At 34.2% G+C, this 19,643-nt stretch overlaps 2 protein-coding genes across 11 annotated transcripts; one reads left to right on the top strand and one right to left on the bottom strand.

Annotated features, from left to right (window-relative positions):
• Positions 1-2,763: 2,763 nt before the first annotated feature.
• On the top strand, positions 2,764-11,044 carry LOC140840129 (cysteine-tryptophan domain-containing zinc finger protein 3-like). Of its 9 annotated transcripts, none has more exons than XM_073207265.1 (15): positions 2,764-3,339; positions 3,790-3,862; positions 3,965-4,095; positions 4,224-4,592; positions 4,676-5,808; positions 6,103-6,518; positions 6,608-8,076; positions 8,155-8,312; positions 8,519-8,679; positions 9,012-9,172; positions 9,351-9,540; positions 9,721-9,837; positions 9,920-9,998; positions 10,235-10,387; positions 10,821-11,044. In XM_073207265.1, exons 1-11 carry the CDS (start codon positions 3,244-3,246, stop codon positions 9,531-9,533), a joined length of 4,350 nt encoding a protein of 1,449 aa, XP_073063366.1. In that variant the 5' UTR covers positions 2,764-3,243; the 3' UTR covers positions 9,534-9,540; positions 9,721-9,837; positions 9,920-9,998; positions 10,235-10,387; positions 10,821-11,044. The 9 variants fall into 9 exon arrangements, with proteins under 9 accessions (XP_073063366.1, XP_073063364.1, XP_073063362.1 ...); XM_073207263.1 differs by having other exon boundaries at positions 10,097-10,387; XM_073207261.1 differs by having other exon boundaries at positions 10,091-10,387.
• Positions 11,045-11,852: 808 nt separating this feature from the next.
• On the bottom strand, positions 11,853-17,960 carry LOC140840125 (cullin-1-like). Of its 2 annotated transcripts, XM_073207256.1 has the most exons (20): positions 17,813-17,957; positions 17,281-17,443; positions 16,889-16,988; positions 16,347-16,532; positions 16,152-16,199; positions 15,872-16,075; positions 15,712-15,789; positions 14,985-15,074; positions 14,805-14,885; positions 14,655-14,714; positions 14,294-14,323; positions 14,131-14,217; positions 13,882-14,031; positions 13,746-13,801; positions 13,526-13,646; positions 13,292-13,453; positions 13,038-13,181; positions 12,679-12,897; positions 12,419-12,586; positions 11,853-12,226 (listed from the first exon to the last, which is right to left on the bottom strand). In XM_073207256.1, the coding sequence occupies exons 2-20, from the start codon at positions 17,412-17,414 to the stop codon at positions 12,125-12,127; spliced, it is 2,220 nt and encodes a 739-aa protein (XP_073063357.1). In that variant the 5' UTR covers positions 17,415-17,443; positions 17,813-17,957; the 3' UTR covers positions 11,853-12,124. The 2 variants fall into 2 exon arrangements, 1 of the variants encoding a protein (XP_073063357.1); XR_012119862.1 differs by lacking the exon at positions 11,853-12,226 and having other exon boundaries at positions 13,081-13,181; positions 17,813-17,960.
• Positions 17,961-19,643: the final 1,683 nt, after the last annotated feature.

Raw genomic sequence — 19,643 nt, 5'->3', positions numbered from 1 at the left:
GTGAAAGCATACCCCACGAATCGAAGTTTATTGTCCTAACGAAGATTGCAAGAAAACATATGTACCCACTTCCTAAATATTTCATAAACAAATGTTGCATATGATTAGGGACATCGCCAGAAAATTTCAAAATTGGATGACTTTTGTTATGATGACTCATCGTCTCATAAATTTTAACCCGAATTAATAAACGACAACATTTTCACATATTTTATGTGTTAGCAATGAATTTTTCTATGTTACATTGAAGCATTCTTCTCTCTATAATATGTTGAAATTTTAGTTTTTTATCATCTCATTAAGGGTGTGTTTGGTTGAGTGGATTAAATAAGGATAGATTAATAGTCAAATATTTATCGTTAAAATTTTAAGATGTTTTAATAATCATTTTGACCCGGTTGAAGATCCAATTTTATTAATCAAATAGTTATCCATAAAATTGGATCTTAAACCGGGTCAAAATGATTATTAAAACAACTTAAAATTTTAACGATAAATATTTGACTGTTAATCTATTCTTATTTAATCCACTCAACCAAACACACCCTAAATGTAAGAGACTCGTATGTTCTGATAATTATAAGATATGAGATGAAGCATATAATAACTTGTTAACTATATGCGTTTTTAATCATTAAAATTATTTTATTGTAATAATATTTAGTAAGTTGATAGGATTAATGGCAGTGAAGTTAAAGAGGTTATGAAATATTAGTGTGAAATATCATGGGAGGTAAAATGTGTAGAGAATAGAAAATTATAATATAACTAAACTATTTTTAAGTGTGTACTTAAAAAATGTAAAAATCGAGGAAAAATATAGAAAATTGGAAACATCTTGAAATTTCATGTAAGATTAATGATTTCGAAATAAAATAATATTTTAATCGATTATAATTTTTCTATAAATAAAAAAACTCAATTTCAGTCTCCAAATAATTTTTTTTTCAGGCTTTTAGTTGTGCACGGTTTAAGAAAAATTCAAGGCTCTTCGATTTTTTTCCCCATGGTGGTTAAGGTTAGGAAGTTAGGATGCTATACTCTACAATATGCATACCATGTATATTTGCAATGGTTTACACGGGCTTTTTGTAGCCCAAACTCGAAGTTCTGCTAGACAAGGCAGTGGCTTTACACTCTAAACCCAAGGCCTGAGATTAAAAACCGGGCTTGATTTAACACCAATATGCACACCCAAAAGCCCGCAAACCGAGTCGAGTCCCATGTATTTGAGTCTGGCAGGGAAATTTCGATCAAAAATAATTTTGTAATATCCGGCAACTAAATATTAGGCTCCACCCGTTGTGATGCTGTCCAATGGCCTATCATCTTTTCTTGAAGCTTTCAGCCCAAAGTCTCACTTACAAGAGCGGGTTTTCTCTTCTATTATAACTTAGGAGACATCGAATTAACCCGTAACACATCCCATACCGATAAAGGTGTTCTATTACAAAACCAACATTATGTTTCCAGTTTTTGTATTCATCTTGTTGATTTTCTTTGTTTCATGCCTAATGTCCCACAGTCGACCATTCTTACTTCTTGAGCTAACTTTTATTGTTGAATTAGATCTAAATATCAATCTTAACATGATATCAAAATCAAGACTCGGCATTATGTGTTGGACTATCATAGATATTGACTAGTTAGTCAACGAAGTTTCCAGAACATGTATATACACATTGTACATATGGGTCTTTTTGACAAGCTGAAGTCAATAACAAGATCAAACGGTTATAATGAAATTTTATCTGTTTGAGTTAGATTTTTATTTGAGTTAACTTCGAATGTATATCTTTAACACAATCTCTTATGTGATTAATTTGTTTTGAGTTCTTAATAATAAATATAATCTCAACAAAATATATTTATATTATGATCAAATATTACGTACTATGTCTTATTCGTAATGGGATGGTCGATTATTCCGTTAATGGGCATATGCAAGCTTCCAAAGGTACAATTTGACGCATATTCTTTGCCAATTGAATATTTTACCAAAAAGTTTGGCTTCCCTCGTTAACCCACTTCTCGTACATTTATTTTATATAATATAATATTTACGAACTAGTTAATTAATAAATGTATACATATAAACAAATAGTTTTCTTCCAAAAAATAAATTATTTTAAATATTATTATGTCTGCATAATGGATTTTATTTAAATAGCTAAGAAATAAGTTGAACATGATATTATTTGAAATGCAAAAACTACTAAAATCAGTAAATATTTGGTGTCAAGACTCAAGTGTATAGGCATGACTTTCATATTGCACAAATGATTGTAAGTGTGATTTAATCACATGAATATGTTTTAAATTCTCAGATTATTTCTAATTCAACTCAATTCAATCGCAAATCCATTAATGTATGTATAGTAACACTCGAGATAGTTCGTTTTTTTTTTAATAAAAAAGTGTGATCAAAATTATTTTGTTAACTATTCTTGAAATTCACCGGATCGAGGATCGCAAATTGTGTACGTGACAATTTGATAAAAAAAATTTAAAATGAAATAATAACCGGTATTAAAAGAATTATTAAAGAAAACGAACAATAACTGAAGAAGATAGAAATCTAGCTCTTAATGGGGAAACATTTATTTCCGAATATTTATTCAAATAGCTGCCTTAATTCAGAATATTCCTATAATTTAATTTTTATTTTTCAATTTTATTATATAGTTGAATATTTTCTGAGTAAATATATTTTTAAATTCCTAGTTAAATCAAATAAAATATTAAATAAAAGAAAAAGAGAATTCGAGGCCGCTGGGCACCATAACCGGAGTCTTTCCTCTTTCTCGTCTCTTTCTCTCTCCATAAATTTTATCTCTCTTCCTTTCTTCTGCTCATCGGATTGAGCTTCAGAGATCGCGTGGCACGATCCATTTCCACGATCCTAAATTAATTAGAGCTCTCGAATTTTGAGACGATTCCCAGTGTCGTGAATTTTTTTTCTTGAGTGTTATAATAATCTTTTGATATACGCTTCTGTGAATTATTGGAAGCTTCTCCTGATAGGTGAGGATATCTCGGAGTATACATCTGATCAGGAAGATCACTTGGTGGGTTTTTCTGGGTCTTCGATTTTGTGAAATGGGTGGTTGAAAGTTTCAGAGAAAAGTAAAAGGAGAGAAAAAGATTTCTTTTTTGGGTATATTTAATATTTAATTAATACTTCTTTCGATATTTGTGTCGGAAGCAGAGATGGGAGGAAGGGGTTAGCGTTAGGGGTTTGAGATGGAAGAGACTGAGGTTGAAGAAGGTGAAGCTCTTTCTTACCATGGACAGGATGAAGATTCCACCATTGACCCTGATATTACTCTCTCTTACATTGTAAGCATATTGAATTGCCTTCTCTTTAAATCTTTATTTCGTGTTGTAGTGTAATTATTCTGTTTGCAGTGTTTCGTTGAATTGCAATTAAGTAGTAAGGTTGAATTGTACCTTGTTTTTTGTTGTAAGAAATCTCTATTGCACTCTGATTGCTGATACGTGGTGTATTGGTGTTTTTTCTTCCTGGTGTGTAATTATTTTGTTTTCAATCGCATTTTAAAAGTGAATTTGTTGCTAGTTTATATAGTTTAAGATGGTGGTTAGTGTTCTTTATCTTGAATTGATGCATGTTCTGCTATTTTGCTCAGAGACTAACATGGGTGTTGATGCATGAAGGTGTCTCGTTTCCATCTTTTTGTCGCGGATCGATAGAATGAATTTGTTCCTGGGATTATAACACAGTGTAGTTGAATGTAACTCTAATATTTCTTAATTTGCACTCTTTTGAAGGGAGAGAAACTTGAAAGTGTTTTGGGTCATTTCCAGAAAGACTTTGAGGGTGGTGTTTCAGCTGAGAATTTGGGTAAGTTCGATAAAGAATATGGCTGATCACATAAAGTTAGTGCAAGGTTAGTGTGGGCTCAGAATGTGATGTTTTTGATCAGAAATTCAAATTCTTAAACAGGGGCAAAATTTGGAGGATATGGTTCATTTTTACCTACTTATCAGCGGTCTCCATCTTGGTCTCGTACGAAGAGTCCACCGAAAGTTAATAACTATGATACTCCAGCATCTCCAAGAAAGCTGTGGACAGAGGTAGATACTTGTATATCTAAATCTACGTACTTTTCAATTTGCTATCTTCCACTCCAAAATAGAACTAGAATTCTGTTCAACATGATATCCAGGTTCACTTGAGCTATTTGAATTGTTCTCTGATTTAGGATCAGAGACAAAACTCATTAGCTTCATCAAGCGCTTCACCAACAGCAAGATTACCTGATGCTTCAGGAAAGACTCTGTCAGTTGAAAATTTGTTGAAGAGCTTACCATCTAGACGTGTTGATGAATCAGGTTTTAAACGTGGAGTCATCAAGAAATCTGTCAATCCTTCTGAACAGAAAACTCTGAAGGTTCGAATCAAAGTTGGCTCTGATAATTTGTCGACACAAAAGAACACTGAAATCTATGGTGGACTCGGTCTGATGGTCTCTCCATCCTCTTCATTGGATGACAGTCAGGAAGCAACTGTTGAAAAGCTGAGTGGTAACCGTTTGGATGTGCCAGAGAAATCTCCAACAAGTATTCTTCAGGTATTTGTAAATCGTGTCTGATTTTTTGGGATCATACGGCCTTTAGCTTTCTTAAACTTCACATTTCTACTCTGTTGGATCAGATAATGAATTCCTTCGCCACGGTTCACCTTTTATCCCCTCTATCAGAAGATCTAATTTGTTTGATCGAAAAAAGAAAGATTGGTGGTGATAATGAATCTAAACTCATGGACAAGGCACACATAGAAACATCTGGGATGTTAGAAAATGGATCTCTTCCTGCTAGGAGTGATCAGAAAGTTGTAGAACAAAGTAAATGGAAGTCTTCTGAAAAATCTTTGGTCTCCACTGAATTAACAGATCGGAAGAACATTGCTGGTCAGAGTAATTCTGCTTCAGCTATAACGAAGGAAAAAGAAATTGATATTGACACATTACACTGTGACGAAATGGTTTCTAATATTTTGAAACTCCAACTTATATCTGGGGTGAAGGGAGAAGCGGGCGGAGTTGTTATTAAGAAAATTTTGGACAGTGAATCTTCCCTAGAAATTGGCAGGACTGAGAAGTTGGGTGAAAGGCTGGGTTCATCAGGCAAGGATTCAGAAAATAAAAAAGAAAATTGTAGCAGCGCTGCAGCTTTCTCTCTGAAGAATGTTATCAAGGAAGAAAAATTTCATGCTTCGGATCAATCTGATTCAAATGTCTCCAAAGCAAGAAATGAGCCTAGTATTGGACCTTCAGATCTTCGGAAGAAATTTGTGGGAGTGCGCATACAAAAAGTTGATTCTTCTTTGATTTCTAAAAGTGGAAAGAACTCTCATATATCTAAAAATGATTCACGGGATCATCAAAAGGACACTGAAAAATCCCGGGAGATGCATCTTAAGGACTTTTTTGGAGACTTTGGATTTGAAGAAGAAGATGACGAATCAACTTCAAGGGAAATGCCTTCCTTTGGAAGGCCAAAGGATCCGCAACTTTTGAAGAAAAGAAATTCAAGTGAATATATCAACACATCAAAAGAAAAATCTAATGATAAAAATGCCGGAAAGCCTAATCCATCAGAAAGTTATCCTAGATTAGCTTCACACGTGGCGCCGCCTCCGACATCTGAAGCTCAAACAGGAGTGGCTCCTATTGTTAAGGAAGACTGGGTCTTTTGTGATAAGTGTAAAAAATGGAGACTTCTTCCCCTGGGTACAAATCCTAAGAGTCTTCCTGAGAAATGGCTTTGTAGGATGCTTACATGGCTGTAAGTTTTATCGATGTTACAGTTTATGCTGTTACCTTGAATCTTATTCACATGATTTCTGATTGTCAGCGTTACTGGTTTAGACGAGTGAAAAATTTATATTTTGTATCCAAATTATCTGTCTAATGACTAATCAACTAACAAAAGGTCGATTGAAAACCATGGGCCTAATGCCTTTGATGGTTACTTTTGTATGATTCCTTGTTAGCCCAAGTGTGCTACTTCATAGACCTCTGTTTCTACTCGTAATAGTTCTTCAATCCAAAACATCTTATTGTTCTGCCATTACCACAGGCCTGGAATGAACCGTTGTAGTATACCTGAGGAGGAAACTACCAGTGCTTTAAGAGCCCTATACCAACCTGCTGCTGACTCAATTCTGGTCCCTTATTCCGAGAGGCAGCATAACCAGCTTCACAATTCTGTTTCTGCTACTGTGGGGGTACCATTGCTTGATGCTGGGTGTCCTGTTCGAGAGCACCAAAATATTGCTGACCTCAATGAAACAACGGGACAGAAGAAAAAACACAGGGCAGATCATTCATCAAGTTTATTTGATATTGATGGGTCCACTCACTCTGAAAACTCAAGGAAGACCGTCCCAACATCTTCCAAAAATGGTACATTAAACATAGGAAATCACTCTCCTCTAGATACCCGCGGATTTCAGAGTAATAGAAAAGAATCACTTGTCTATTGTTCTAAAACAGGTACTGTGATACGACGCTTTCCTTAATTGCTATTAAATTTAATATATTAGCTCCATTATTTAGCTTCTTGGGTTTATTTACCCGCACAGGTACAAATCTGAAGATAAATAACAAGCTAGAGTCCGATGCAGATGATTCTAGGGCATCTAAAAGAATGAAGGTGGAATCTCATTTTGATAATGGAAAGTGGAGTTCTGAAAATGGCGGGCCTTCCTTAAATGCAGGCACTGTATTGGTCAAAGGTTTGTCAGATAAATCATCGAGGCACAAGGATACAAGGGGCAACATGAAGAAGGATACTGGTTTTAACCAAGAAATAATAGTTCCAGATGATGGTTTGATGCACGAGAGAAAATTTGATATCAAGGACCCCGTTCAAAAAAGGAAAGGGAAAGATTGCCATGGTTCTCGAAGTTGCCATCAAAATTCTGGTGATTTTGTTGATGGATGGAACAGTGACCAGCTGGAAAGGAAAAAAGCTAGAGTTTCCAAGTCTGGGGGAAAAGGTTCTGGTGGAAGCAAATCCAGAACCGGAACCGATGAGAAGGGCAGGGGTATAGATAAGCCGAATAACAATCAGTGTTTGAGCAATACTCAGGTAGAAGATTGTTTGAAAAATGATAGGGATTTAGCACATCCATCTGTTGCTGCCAATTCAAGCTCTTCCAAGGTATCTGGCTCACATAAAAACAAAAGCAATGCCCAGGAAGTTAAAGGTTCCCCGGTCGAATCAGTTTCTTCATCTCCATTGAGACCTTATAATGCTGATAAGGTCCCTTCAACGAGAGCGAAGCTCTTTGAAAAAGATGATTTGAAGGATCCTTACTCTTCCACAGCTGTGAGTCCAAAGAGGATTTCAGGTGGTGAAATTGGAGGAAATGTTCGAAAAGAGATGATGAAAAAAGATGTCAGTCGCACTATCGATGATAGTTTATCGAACATGAAGTCGGAAAAGGTGTCTTCACATTCGAAAGACAAAACTCGTACTTCTGTACCTGAAATGGATAAAGATAAAATCAAGGAAAAGACCAAGAGTAGAAAAAACAAGTTTGACCATAGGTCTGGCACTCCTGCTAAGACTGACAAGTTTGTTTGCAAGAACGATACTGGTGGAGGAACATTAAGCGAGAGAAGTAAAGTATTGGATCAGTCAAAGTTTGGAGGTCATAATGGCCAAGTTGTCATCAAAAGCCAAGATAATAAGCGTAATCTGGAGAAGAAATTACTCAAGAGAAGTAACCTGCTTGAAGCAAATGGAAATTGGATATCACATTCACTTCCACCTGTAGGGAGAGGTGAGACTGAAACAGTTGGTAGTCTTCATCCTGTCACTGGATCTCAGAAAGAAAATGTTGTGAAACTTTTGTCATCAAATCAGAGTAAGAAATCTGAACAGGAAAATGGTCGACCTATTAATATTAGACATCCCACCCCAAATTCCCACAAGGGTCAGGATGTTGAAGCCTCTAGTCCTGTCCGAAGGGAGTCCTCCAGTCATGGTGCTAACAATGCTTTAAAAGAGGCCAAGGACCTCAAACACTTGGCTGATCGCCTTAAGGTTTGTTCATCTCATATCGATCCTGACATGGATATTAAGTTGTTTCTAGCTCTTCGTAACATGGGTTCGTTCTTACAGAATTCTGGATCACCTGAAAGCAATGGACTTTACTTCCAAGCCGCCCTCAAATTTCTCCATGGAGCTTCTCTGTTGGAAACTGGAAGCACTGAAGGCTCTAAGCATAATGAGATGATGCAGTCAATGCATATATACAGTAGCACTGCGAAGCTCTGCGAGTGAGTTTTTACTACATTGTGGTTAGACCTTTATGGTGTCCTAACGTGTGATTATTAAAAAGCGTTAATAAATTATGGTCTCTAAGCCAGTAACTTGGTCTAAAGCATGTACATGTCATTCTTTTGATAATGACTAATTTGTTGTAGGGAAAGTGTGGTTCTTACATAGCATTTCTTCTTGGTATTAACTAAATAATTATTGGTAGGTTTTGTGCCCATGAATTTGAAAAGTCAAAAGACATGGCTGCTGCCGCATTGGCTTATAAATGCATGGAGGTTGCTTATATGCGAGTTGTTTATTATTCACATTCCAGTGCAAATAGGGACAGAAATGAGTTGCAAACTGCTCTGCAAATTGTTGCTCCAGGTATTTATCCATATTAATGGTAAAAAAACTCACAATTAGTGATGGAGGCCATTTGCAATTCAACCTGTAATACTTTGGAAAGTGCCTCTTTAATTTTTGTTATTTCCTTCTCAGTAATCAGTAATATTATCTCCTCCTTGTATCCAAGCCAAATTCGGACAGTGACAATTATTATTGCTCTCTGGCTCCTCTAATCTTTTCTTAATGAATGGATGTGATATAAGCACGTTTCACTGAGCAGATATAAAGTTGACTGTTGTTGGCTGATATAATCGAGCAGAACTTTTACCTTCCTGATTGCAGTTTTTGTCTGTTTCATAATTACCATTCAGGTGAATCTCCTTTCTCTTCCACCTCTGATGTTGACAACTTGAACCAAGTAACTACAGATAAGGGCAATGTGGTAGCCAAAGTTGTAGGTTCTCCTCAAGTTTCTGGAAACCATTCTATCACTTCTCAGAATCGTTCTGGTTTCATCAGGCTTCTAAACTTTGTAAGTGCAGTTACATTTTCTACGAGTAACATAATTGGAGCACTGGATAGTGTTAATCTATTTAGTTTCTCATCTGTGTACTTGCAAATTGTTGGCTATTGCACTATGACATCATTCAATCTGTTACTCGATTTCTACATTATAGTTTGTGTAAGTTATCGTGTTTGTATTCCTTTAGGCACAAGATGTTAACTTTGCAATGGAAGCCTCAAGGAAATCAAGAAGTGCTTTCACAGCTGCTATATCAAAACTTGGAGAATCAAACATCTGTTCTCTCAAAACAGCACTCGATTTCAACTTCCAAGATGTAGAGGGTTTATTGCGCCTTGTTCGAGTTTCAATGGAAGCGATCAATCGTTGAACTACCTGTAATGTTTCTAAAGCACTCATCTTGAATCATTCCCTTTCATAGTTTTCTCCTGGTATATGAGGAAGAAAACTGGAGAGGCCTCTCGCTTTTCAAATTCAATGTTGAATCTTTCCCTTGTACCAGTTTCTTTTATCTTTTTATGAAGAAGACTAAAGGCAGAAATTTTTTATCAAGTCAGGTTAATGATATTGATAAAGCCTTGAATGGTTCATACTGGGTGACGCGAGAACCATAGAAAGATAATCCTGAGATGGTAAAAGTCAGCAAGTTTAGGCTCCAATGGTCATTACCAGCGGTTGGTGATTCTGTCCCCTCGTTTGTCTACAAACTCAATCTTAAGAGGACTTATGGTTGAGGCTTCTGTAAATCCATTGCAGGCACATAATAAGATAAGTTGATTCTGCTGACCGCACCAGATTCAGCAGATTTATTCAAGAAAAGTGGATTATATCACAGGTTAATTGAATTTTGATATTATGTTCTTGTGCGATTAGAATTTGTACTCTTTTCTTTTGGCTCTTGTACCATTGTTTTTAAATGTTCTGCAGGTGCAGGTCTGCTCATAACGGTTCCACTCTAACTCTTCACAGATTTTACCTTGTATTTCATCTGGACATATGGAATAAATTATGGAAACGTGCATAGTTAAATTTAAGAAATAAAATATTAATAGCGGTTTCTGCTGCCCTTAGCGAAAGGATCAAGAATGATCCCTCCAGAAGGTGTACGGATAAATTTGATATCATCTTGATTTTTCAAGCAATAAAGGCTGTCTAAAGCAACTAGTCTTGATGTCAATGTCTCATTATTCACCGATCTTGATCTTGACGTGCTGCAATTGGCAGGTATTCTATAATATTCATATTTTCAAGTAGCAGACAGCTTAAAGATTGCTTACATTTTGGATTATTTCTGTGTACCATATTTGGTGTCGAGTTTTTTTTATCTTCCTCTCGCGCAAACGTTTGTCAAGTCCATCAAAGTAAGAAATAGTGGCGGTCGCATGCGGAGGGAAAAAATTCAAAACTTATGATTTTTCTAAATTTTTGTTGCTCGTGTGTTCAATCCCATTCCCTGTAGAAGGCGGATTTGATCTTTTCACTAGATTTGATTTTATTCATATTTCATGCATATAGATGATGATTTTTGAGTTCTAAATATATTCAAGGCATGCCACTTGTTATATAATTGGAAAAAATTAGTTAAGCTACTCTTTTGACTGCAATCTGCTCTCTCCCATATCCTTTTGGTGCTAATTAGATGACTATATGTGTGCAGGTGAATCTGTGAGTGGAGCATATCCCAAGAAGAAAACGCGACCAAATTATTGCAGCCCTGTTTAAAGTTCAGAGAATGTCTTGTCTCGTGTTCATTAATTGTTTGTAGTATATATGTACGCACACTACTTCCCTTTGATATCTCTCGTATCTAGTGAAGTTGTATGAATAATTTTCACAAGAAGGGTAGGAACTAAAAATGTCTATATCTTGAAATTGTGCAAATATATATATATATATATATATTTGAGAAGATAATTATTTTATTTGTGTGCTAAATTGAAAAAAAGGTGATAGTTTAATTTAGATGAAAACTTAAATGAGAGAAGATTTAATTACATTTGTAATATATTTTGTTTTAAAAATAAAGAGAATAGCCTAAACATACCAAAATTCAGTTACTTTAGTTTTACTTTAATTAATAGGGTTTTTACGTACACATTGTATACTTCTGCATTCTTTTTTATAATTAATTTGATTTATATTCAAACAACATAATATCATAATAATAAAAATAACGAAAACTCATACTGTAATTTGAAAATATTATATTTAAATGACATCATACTATAATTGTAATTATTAACGAGAGATTAAATTACATTTGAAATAATACATAAAAAAGGAAAATGACCGAACTAAACTGCAATTTTAAATAATGAAATTAAATTTAATCCTTATTTTCATTCTTTCTTAATAAAAATTAAATATAAATATTATAATATAATTATTACATAGTTAATTATAATTAGTTCGATGACCAAAATTTTAAAACATAAAGTTCTATTTAAGTCGGCTCAAACAGTAGCCAAAACCGGAATCATATCGACGTGGATCAGTTTCAGTTTCACCTTTTATTGAAACCGGAACCAAGTTTCAGATTTGTAGTCAGGTTTATCTACAAGTGCCTAAACCCAATTAAAGCAGAATAAGTAGCATAAGTTTTCATGGCAATTTTAACAAAATCAAGATTCACATGTATTACTTGGTGGTTTATCAATATTATCAAAGATCGGACCAAACACTGAGTCACTGGCTAAAAAGATTGTGAATATATTGCACGGTCTAAGAATCATGATGATCACTTTTCACTCTGCCTAAGGTTGTTTGCAAAATCTATACACAAAGCTACTCCCAGAGCAGAGTTCAAAGTAGATATGCCTACTCTGTTCTGGTCTACTAATATATGACAATTCTGAATTGGCGATGAGATGTGCCCGAAAGAAAACGACCAAATCAACTTCAGACCCAAGCCAAGCACAGTTAAAATAGCAGTTCCACTGTATCTGTCCCTCTAAATCGAGATTAGGCCAAGTACTTGAACAAGTTTGGGTTCTCTTTGTCCCTCTCCAGGTAGTCTCGAGTTATGAGATCTTCAATTCGCTTCTTAATCGCCTTAAAATCAGGCTGCATCAATAAACATTGTTGATACTAAATCCAAATTCTTCACAAGGAATCAGGAGGTCAATAGCAAAGAAAGAATCAGCGAGATTTAGAAGAATATATAAAAATCCAGCCTATAAATCATTTCACATGTTCCAAAGATAACCTAGGAGTCAAGGTCAAGCTAAGGTGGAAAAAGAACTTCTAAGAACACACCTTAAACATGCGGCTCAACTGTTCGACACACTCCAGGACTAGCTGTTGATGGCCCAAAACTTTACGACTTTTCATTATGCGCACAATTGAGGCATCGATTGCATAGCGCCTATCCTTGTCAACATCTTCAACCACCTTTTTTCTTTCATCCACAGGGGGAAGAGGAATCTGAAACACCAAAAAGGAAATAAAGGGTTCGAAGTGACAGATAAAAATATTGTGATAAGACTAAAAGAGAAGACAAGAAACAAACTGCTAACCCTGATCCTTCTCATCCTGTCAGTGAACTTCGAATTGAATGTGAAATAATCATTAGAAGAAACGGTTTTATTATTTGGTTCCTTGTTTAAGATCTTGTATTTTGCACATGAAAGTGATTGGAGCAATCTAACCAAATCATCATCAGCCAAATTTAACTGAGCTGAGATGTCGCCATAACTCAGCCTATCTGCAGAATTGAACAGCAGTAGTACAGCAGCCTGATAAAAAAAGAAAGAAAAATAGCATTCAAGATCAACTATCCAGCTTTGTTACTCCATAAGCCCCTTCTTTTGAGGGCCGTTTTTCAGAGAGGGGATGGGTTGGTGATTTGTGCATAATATTTTATAAATAATTAAACCTGATATGTTCCCACGATTAGTTCAATTGGTTTCTGCTCAAACCTTGCATTTATGTTACAGGTTCCCAAAGAATAAATCCATGTCAATTTCCTGTGTTTTGTTTTGGTTTGATAAAACTCCTTGAAAACCTCAACACACTTTACCTGAAACAAAAGTTGTTCAAAAAAAGATCATTCATGAGTTATCCAAACCAAAACATCACGGCTAAATAGGTAGGAAGAAAGGGAATCTGTTAACAGATAAAGGATCACACCATCTCTGCAGGAAGACTCAGATCTGAAGATTTGTAACTTGGCCAAAATCCAGTCGTGAGAACAGTGACAGTCAAATCTATCCCAGGATTGGTACATTGGTTGTTGCCGAGATATTCTTGAAAGTGGTTCTGGTTTTCCTTTGCAAGTGTCAAATCAGTAACCTGAAAGTAAAAACTCTAAACTTTAAGTCTCAGTTGTATGCATGATACTTGAAGTAACAAAGCTTGATTTACCATTCCCTCCATCTTTGAAGTGAACTGACCACCACACTGCTGCTTTAACTTTGTTAAAATAAGCCTCTCATGATCATCATTAGCACTCTTGTCAAAAAGCAGCCGACGAGACAGCTTCTTCCTACAAAAAGGCAATGCAATGCACATAAATAAGAACGTTAAACTATTAAATGATAAAAACTCGAGTAATGTGAAAAATGCAAGTACAACATGGTATCACCTGTAGAACTCAGCAAAGAGGTCCTTATCACTAATATAGGCCAGGAGCTTGACCACCTACAAAAACGTGCGATAAGGCATTTTTTCTTAAGAGAAAGTTTCCATAAGATGTCTAACATGAAGGGAAATAATGTTACCTTGTCTAGTGTTTCCTCAATGGCTTCATCACTTAGTTTTTCACTCCCACCTTTCTTAAGAATATTGTCACAGTATGACGCCAATAGCTCAGCACTTGAGACACCAGTGACAACTTTATTGCAGAAGACCTCAAAAGCTTCCTTGAGAGACTGTATAATCAACAACAAATTCAGTAGTAAATCATAGAAATAAATGTAATTGATTCCACATTGAATACAAAATTATAATTCTACACTTCCGACTTAAACCTTGTGAAACAGGGTGTTATTGGAGAAACAATCCTTTACATATGCAAAATACTTGTCATGAAGCTCGATTACTTTCCTCACAAATGCCTGCAAAGGTAAATAAAAGTTATACCTTCCTGAAACAAATAGACTGCCGAATGATAGCCACGGACGAAACATTTACCTGCTCTTGCGTTCCACCAGCATTCTCTGACTATAAAAAGCAGGTATTGGTTCCCATTACAACATTAATATGATAAACAAAGAAATAGATTAGTTTGAAAATACTACCGAATCAAATTGTTAACATTAAGTAAGAAGCAAGATATGACAGATTATTAAACCAACAAGCATGGTGAACTCAATTGTGGAGCATAGAACAACAACTTATATAATAATCTTGATGTTACCACATTATGTAGGGTAAATAGGTACAAAACCACGCACAGAACCTTGATAGTCCAAATGTGCTTACTTCACCTTAAATTACAAATACGATTCCAAAGAGACTTTGAACGTCAAATATAAACAATCAATATACCGACCTTATTACTAGCAGCTTCTTCAGCCTGCTGAACCAAAACCATGCCTTCAGAGGTAACATGCTACACCAAGCAAACATCATACATATTAGGGGATTAGGAACTGATGATAAATACCAACAGATAATTCAGAACTATCTAAATATCACATACCTGCTTGAACATATTGCCAACAGGTTCCAGTCCCTTTGGAATTTTGTGAAAGAGCCTATACATCCTAGAAAGATCATCTACCTGTTACCCATCAAGAAGGAAAAGAGTGCAACAGTCAAATTTCTCTTAAAGTCGGTCAAATGGAGAATTTCTTCAAATAATTGGCAAAAGCTTAAACACCTTGTCATCTCTGAGTAAAGCACGGCATCCAGAATGTTCTTTTTCCAATAACTGATTGGTGTATACAACCAACAATTCATTTTGTACTTTCTGCATCATATAGCGAGCATATATGAGAATCAGTATGAAATGGATTTGACAAATTTCTAAACCATCAACAATTACGTATCACTTCCACAAACTTGTTCAGCTAAAAACTAAGATGTAAAGCTAAATTGATCATAGCAACATCGAACTTGGAGTTGATTAAACATCACAAACGAGACTCCATATCCAGTTTTCAGCCAACTAACTCTCATCAGAATCCTTTTTAACCACAGATTAGAACAAACATCCGGTCCATACAAGTCGACTATGCCAACCTCACCCCAATGCAGACCACAGAAATGTGAACAACTGAAAACAACATAGTTGAAGTAGAAACAAACTTGGGTAGTCTGGAATGGATTTTCAGAAACCCATCCAACTTATAGCAGACCAAAATCAGCTCAATTATTTTAATTTCAAGTCCAAGTTCAATTTTTTGAGCACTAGGTACTATTCATTATTTTGCTCATTTGAGTAGTAAAAAACCATATCAAACATAAATTCCTCAGATTAACTATTCTCAAATACAACTTAGAGGAAGATTGCAGGTTTGTGGACTTTTGAGAGCATGAGTCCAGTTTACTATGCTTTACATGCTAGAACTAGAAATTTTAACTATAAAATTGAATAAAACACCAACCTCCAAAAGTTTTGTCTCACTGCTTGAATGCAAATAATGAGAAACCCGGTCCTTTTCCTTTCTCAAGCACTCCTCTGCCTGTTATTTATCCATTGAAATAGGTCTTATAAACTAAAACAGAAATTTACCCCACTAAGGTAAAGTTGCAAATGATATTTACCTTCAACATGTAATCAGGACAAGAATCTTGCACGATCCAGTTTGATGCTTTCCGAGAATAGTAAGCAGCAGTGTCATTAAGCATGGCATCTTCAAAGTCTTTCTCATAGTAATCCATCTGCCCCATCCCAATCTCCACAAATATATCTAGTATATTCTTCAGTAAAGCCCTGTCAATCTGTTCTCCTTCACGTTCTTGATCAATCTGCCATTTAACCAAAATTATAAATCTTGAACAGCACTCAGAGCAAGATATATTGATTGTTAAAGAAAACCCTTGCCAAGGTAATGACTGCATCTCTGGCTTTGTATCTCAACTCAAGGTACACCTATCATTGATATTCAAACAGTGAATCAGCAAAAATATTGATAAAAATTTCAGGTCAGGCAGAAGAATTGTGTATGTGGTTGAACAATGAAAAAGAAATCCATAGATCACTTAATAAAAGGAGGCGAGACAACAGATTGCAACCAACCAGATCTCGAAAACAGGCCAGCCCAACTTCTTTCAGAGGAGGAAGTGACCTCCGAGCAATAAAATATCGATCAAGATAGTAAAAGAAGCGTGACAGCCACCTGACCATGACTTTATGATTAGCCCATCTGTTTACAAGCTCCCTCAGCATGAACTCATCGTGCTTTTCTCTCAAAGATGGCAGGACCTGGTAGAGAAGAGTGATTCATAAACATATCAATGATATCAGTTCCAAAAAATGGAATGACATCTTAATGGGAGGAAGATATTTAAGATATTCCACGTTTCCACTCGTGAATCAAACAACAGGGTAGGTAAAATCAAAGGTGAAAAAATGTTGTCGAATTCATCCATATGCTGAACGATGGAACATAATTATTCTCAAATATAATCAGGCTCAAGTTGGCATCAAAATTTTTATATCTGAATATATTCCAGTCTAGAGCTCTAAAAAGCAGAAGGGTAAACTCTAAAAATCATGTACTAAATGTATATCATCCAGAAGTCTTTCTGATGAAGTAATATGAACTTCAGATTCCTTACTGATGAAGCAATATATGCATCAAAAGATTCTTTGTACTTCTCGTAGAGCTGCTGAGAATAATCATGAGGAGGCTTCTGGGTGCACATATTGTATATGGTACTGCGCTTCGTGTCAAGAATAGTAACTAAAGTTGAAATAAATAACTCTGTTTTTCACTTGGAACACACAGAAGCACAAAGAACACCACGTAAACTGTGTTAACTAAAAAAATTCAATAGATAGATAATATCGCGGTAAATTTTCTCTTTTTGAAAGTAATCGAATTTATCTCGCGAATTCAGTGTAGTAGGAACCATGAATATATGGTTATACCGTTATAATTAACTTTGTGGAAAAGGAAAAAAGAAAGACCGAATCAAAACATTGTTCCTATCACAGAAAAATAGGATACGTGTAATGCATCATGTATTCTTCTGAACTGAACTGTGTTTCAGGATGGCCCTCCAAAATCTTCTTCAGTTTTGTAATGCCTTCTTGCATGAAATTCCATCCTTCATCCAACTCGATAATTTTCATCTGATTCATTCTGTCTTTATCAAAAAACTTACCGCAATCTACAGCCATAGATATCACAGTCACGTCCACAATAACAAAGAAAAAAAAAATTAGAAACAGGTGGGAAGCCAAGCGCAACACACACAACGTTGATGACGAAAAGATAATCAAGACCCTAATTTAAACAATGGCCCCCCAAATTCGAACTCTAAGTTCGATCGAGTCCACCGATAATCAAGCTAGATATCAACGAATCTCCAGCCATAAGAAAATCCTCCCAAGTCAAACGATTGCAACCACATAAAGTTCCACAAAACCTTAACCATCTTGCTTCCATTAAATACCAGAATCGCATAAATTCTTTAAGGAAAAAAAATCTAAAAAAACACATAATTACACGCACATACTAAACAGTGATTCAAACATACCTAGTATGCCCACGAAAGTGAAGGAACTAGTAGGTTTATACAAGGAATCGGGACGAGGCGCTCGAAGACGATGAGTAAATTGTGGGACTTTAGCCTTTACAGTTCCCAGAAATAGCTTTTTATACCCAAACCTGACTGCACAGAGAATCGATTAAGGTTGACTTCGTAGATTTTATAAACTTTATTTATATTTGGTAAATAATTTATTACATTAGTCTCCTCTTATAACATGAGGTCTCGAGTTATCATAATATTCAAAAATAAAATAATTTATCTCTATATATTTCATACTAATTTATTTTTGTATTATCATAATCATCTCTCTGTTTAAATATATAAAAATATAAATAAAAAAGAGAAATCACTAACAATAATATCTATATATCTATATAAAAACAAAGTTATCCGATATATTTAGTAAGTTCCCGTCAAAAATTTTATTAAATAAGGAAATAAAAAAAAATTATTTCCTGATATATTTAATAATATTACAATTTTCAATAACAATAAAATAAGTTGTTTTTCAAAGTTTTTTTTGAAGTTATCACATTTATTGAATAACACAATTTGAAATATTTGATAATTGATAATTAATATGTAATTAATTAAAGTATGAAAATTAATAAAATTTTCATAAAAACATATCAAATTCTTTTTCAAATTTCAGTTTTAAAATTGAATTTTTTGAAAATATAAATTTCACTTTTAATTTCAAATTTAATCTAAATATCTTCAAAAAATAAATAGAATTCAAAGATTTGACATGGTTCCATCACATGATTTAATATCGAGTGAGTCTCATGTGAGACCGTCTCACGGATCTTAATCCGTGAGACGGGTCAACCCTACCCATATTCACAATAAAAAGTAATACTCTTAGCATAAAAAGTGATACTTTTGTATGTGTGACCCAAATAAGAGATCTGTCTCACAAATAAGACCCGTGAGACCGTCTCACACAAATTTTTACCTTTAATATCTAGGTTCCATAAAACGATTCATACCAACGAGGTTGTGCGGAATATAATTAGATTGAAAACAATTAATTTAAAAAATGATAATTCTAAAAAAAATATCATTAATCTCGAAATAGGTGAAATGCGATAAATGATTGAAAATAATTAGTTTTATGCGATTTTTATTGATTTTTTTGTAATAAAGAATGATATATTTTCTTTTAAAAAAAATTTCAAAGGTGAATTGGAGACATTTGAAAATATAAACTTCAATTATTGTTTGAATTGATTATATCAATTCCTTTATTAGTTTAAATCTAAATTTAATTCATTCTTATATCAATTTAAATGTAATATATGAATTATATGTTTTTTATTCAAATTAAAACTGAACTCAATTGAAAATATAAAATATTTTTAAATCATTCAAAAATACATTTAGCGCTTAGACTCTGATTAATTCATTGATATGATCTACCGCATATGAAAATTACGTAACTTCAAGTTTAAAATGTATTTTTCATTATCAAAATTTTATTACTGTTTTTTCCATACATTTTATTTTTTGATTTAAGAGTATTATTTATATATTTTTTATTTTATAGGGTTCACAAGCACACACATATATGTAAACAAAGTTTTTTCATATCTAGAAAGTTTTTCGTCAAAAATAATATGTTATAAAAAAATATCATTATTAATGTATTAACATACCGTATTAATATTTGAAACAAATAGGAAATAAATACGTAATTAAATGTGAATTGTTTGCAAATTATTTTTTAAAATTTGAATTTAAATTTGATGTTTTTTTTGAAATTATAAACTACATTTAAGTATCTGCATTGATTCTATCATTCTATTTAATTTCAATT

The sequence above is a fragment of the Primulina eburnea genome, chromosome 8 (assembly GCF_022965805.1).
Source record: "Primulina eburnea isolate SZY01 chromosome 8, ASM2296580v1, whole genome shotgun sequence".
Lineage (NCBI taxonomy): Eukaryota > Viridiplantae > Streptophyta > Magnoliopsida > Lamiales > Gesneriaceae > Primulina > Primulina eburnea.
The sequence above is the reverse complement of the archived record's forward strand: the minus strand, read 5'-3'. Positions and strand labels throughout refer to the sequence as shown.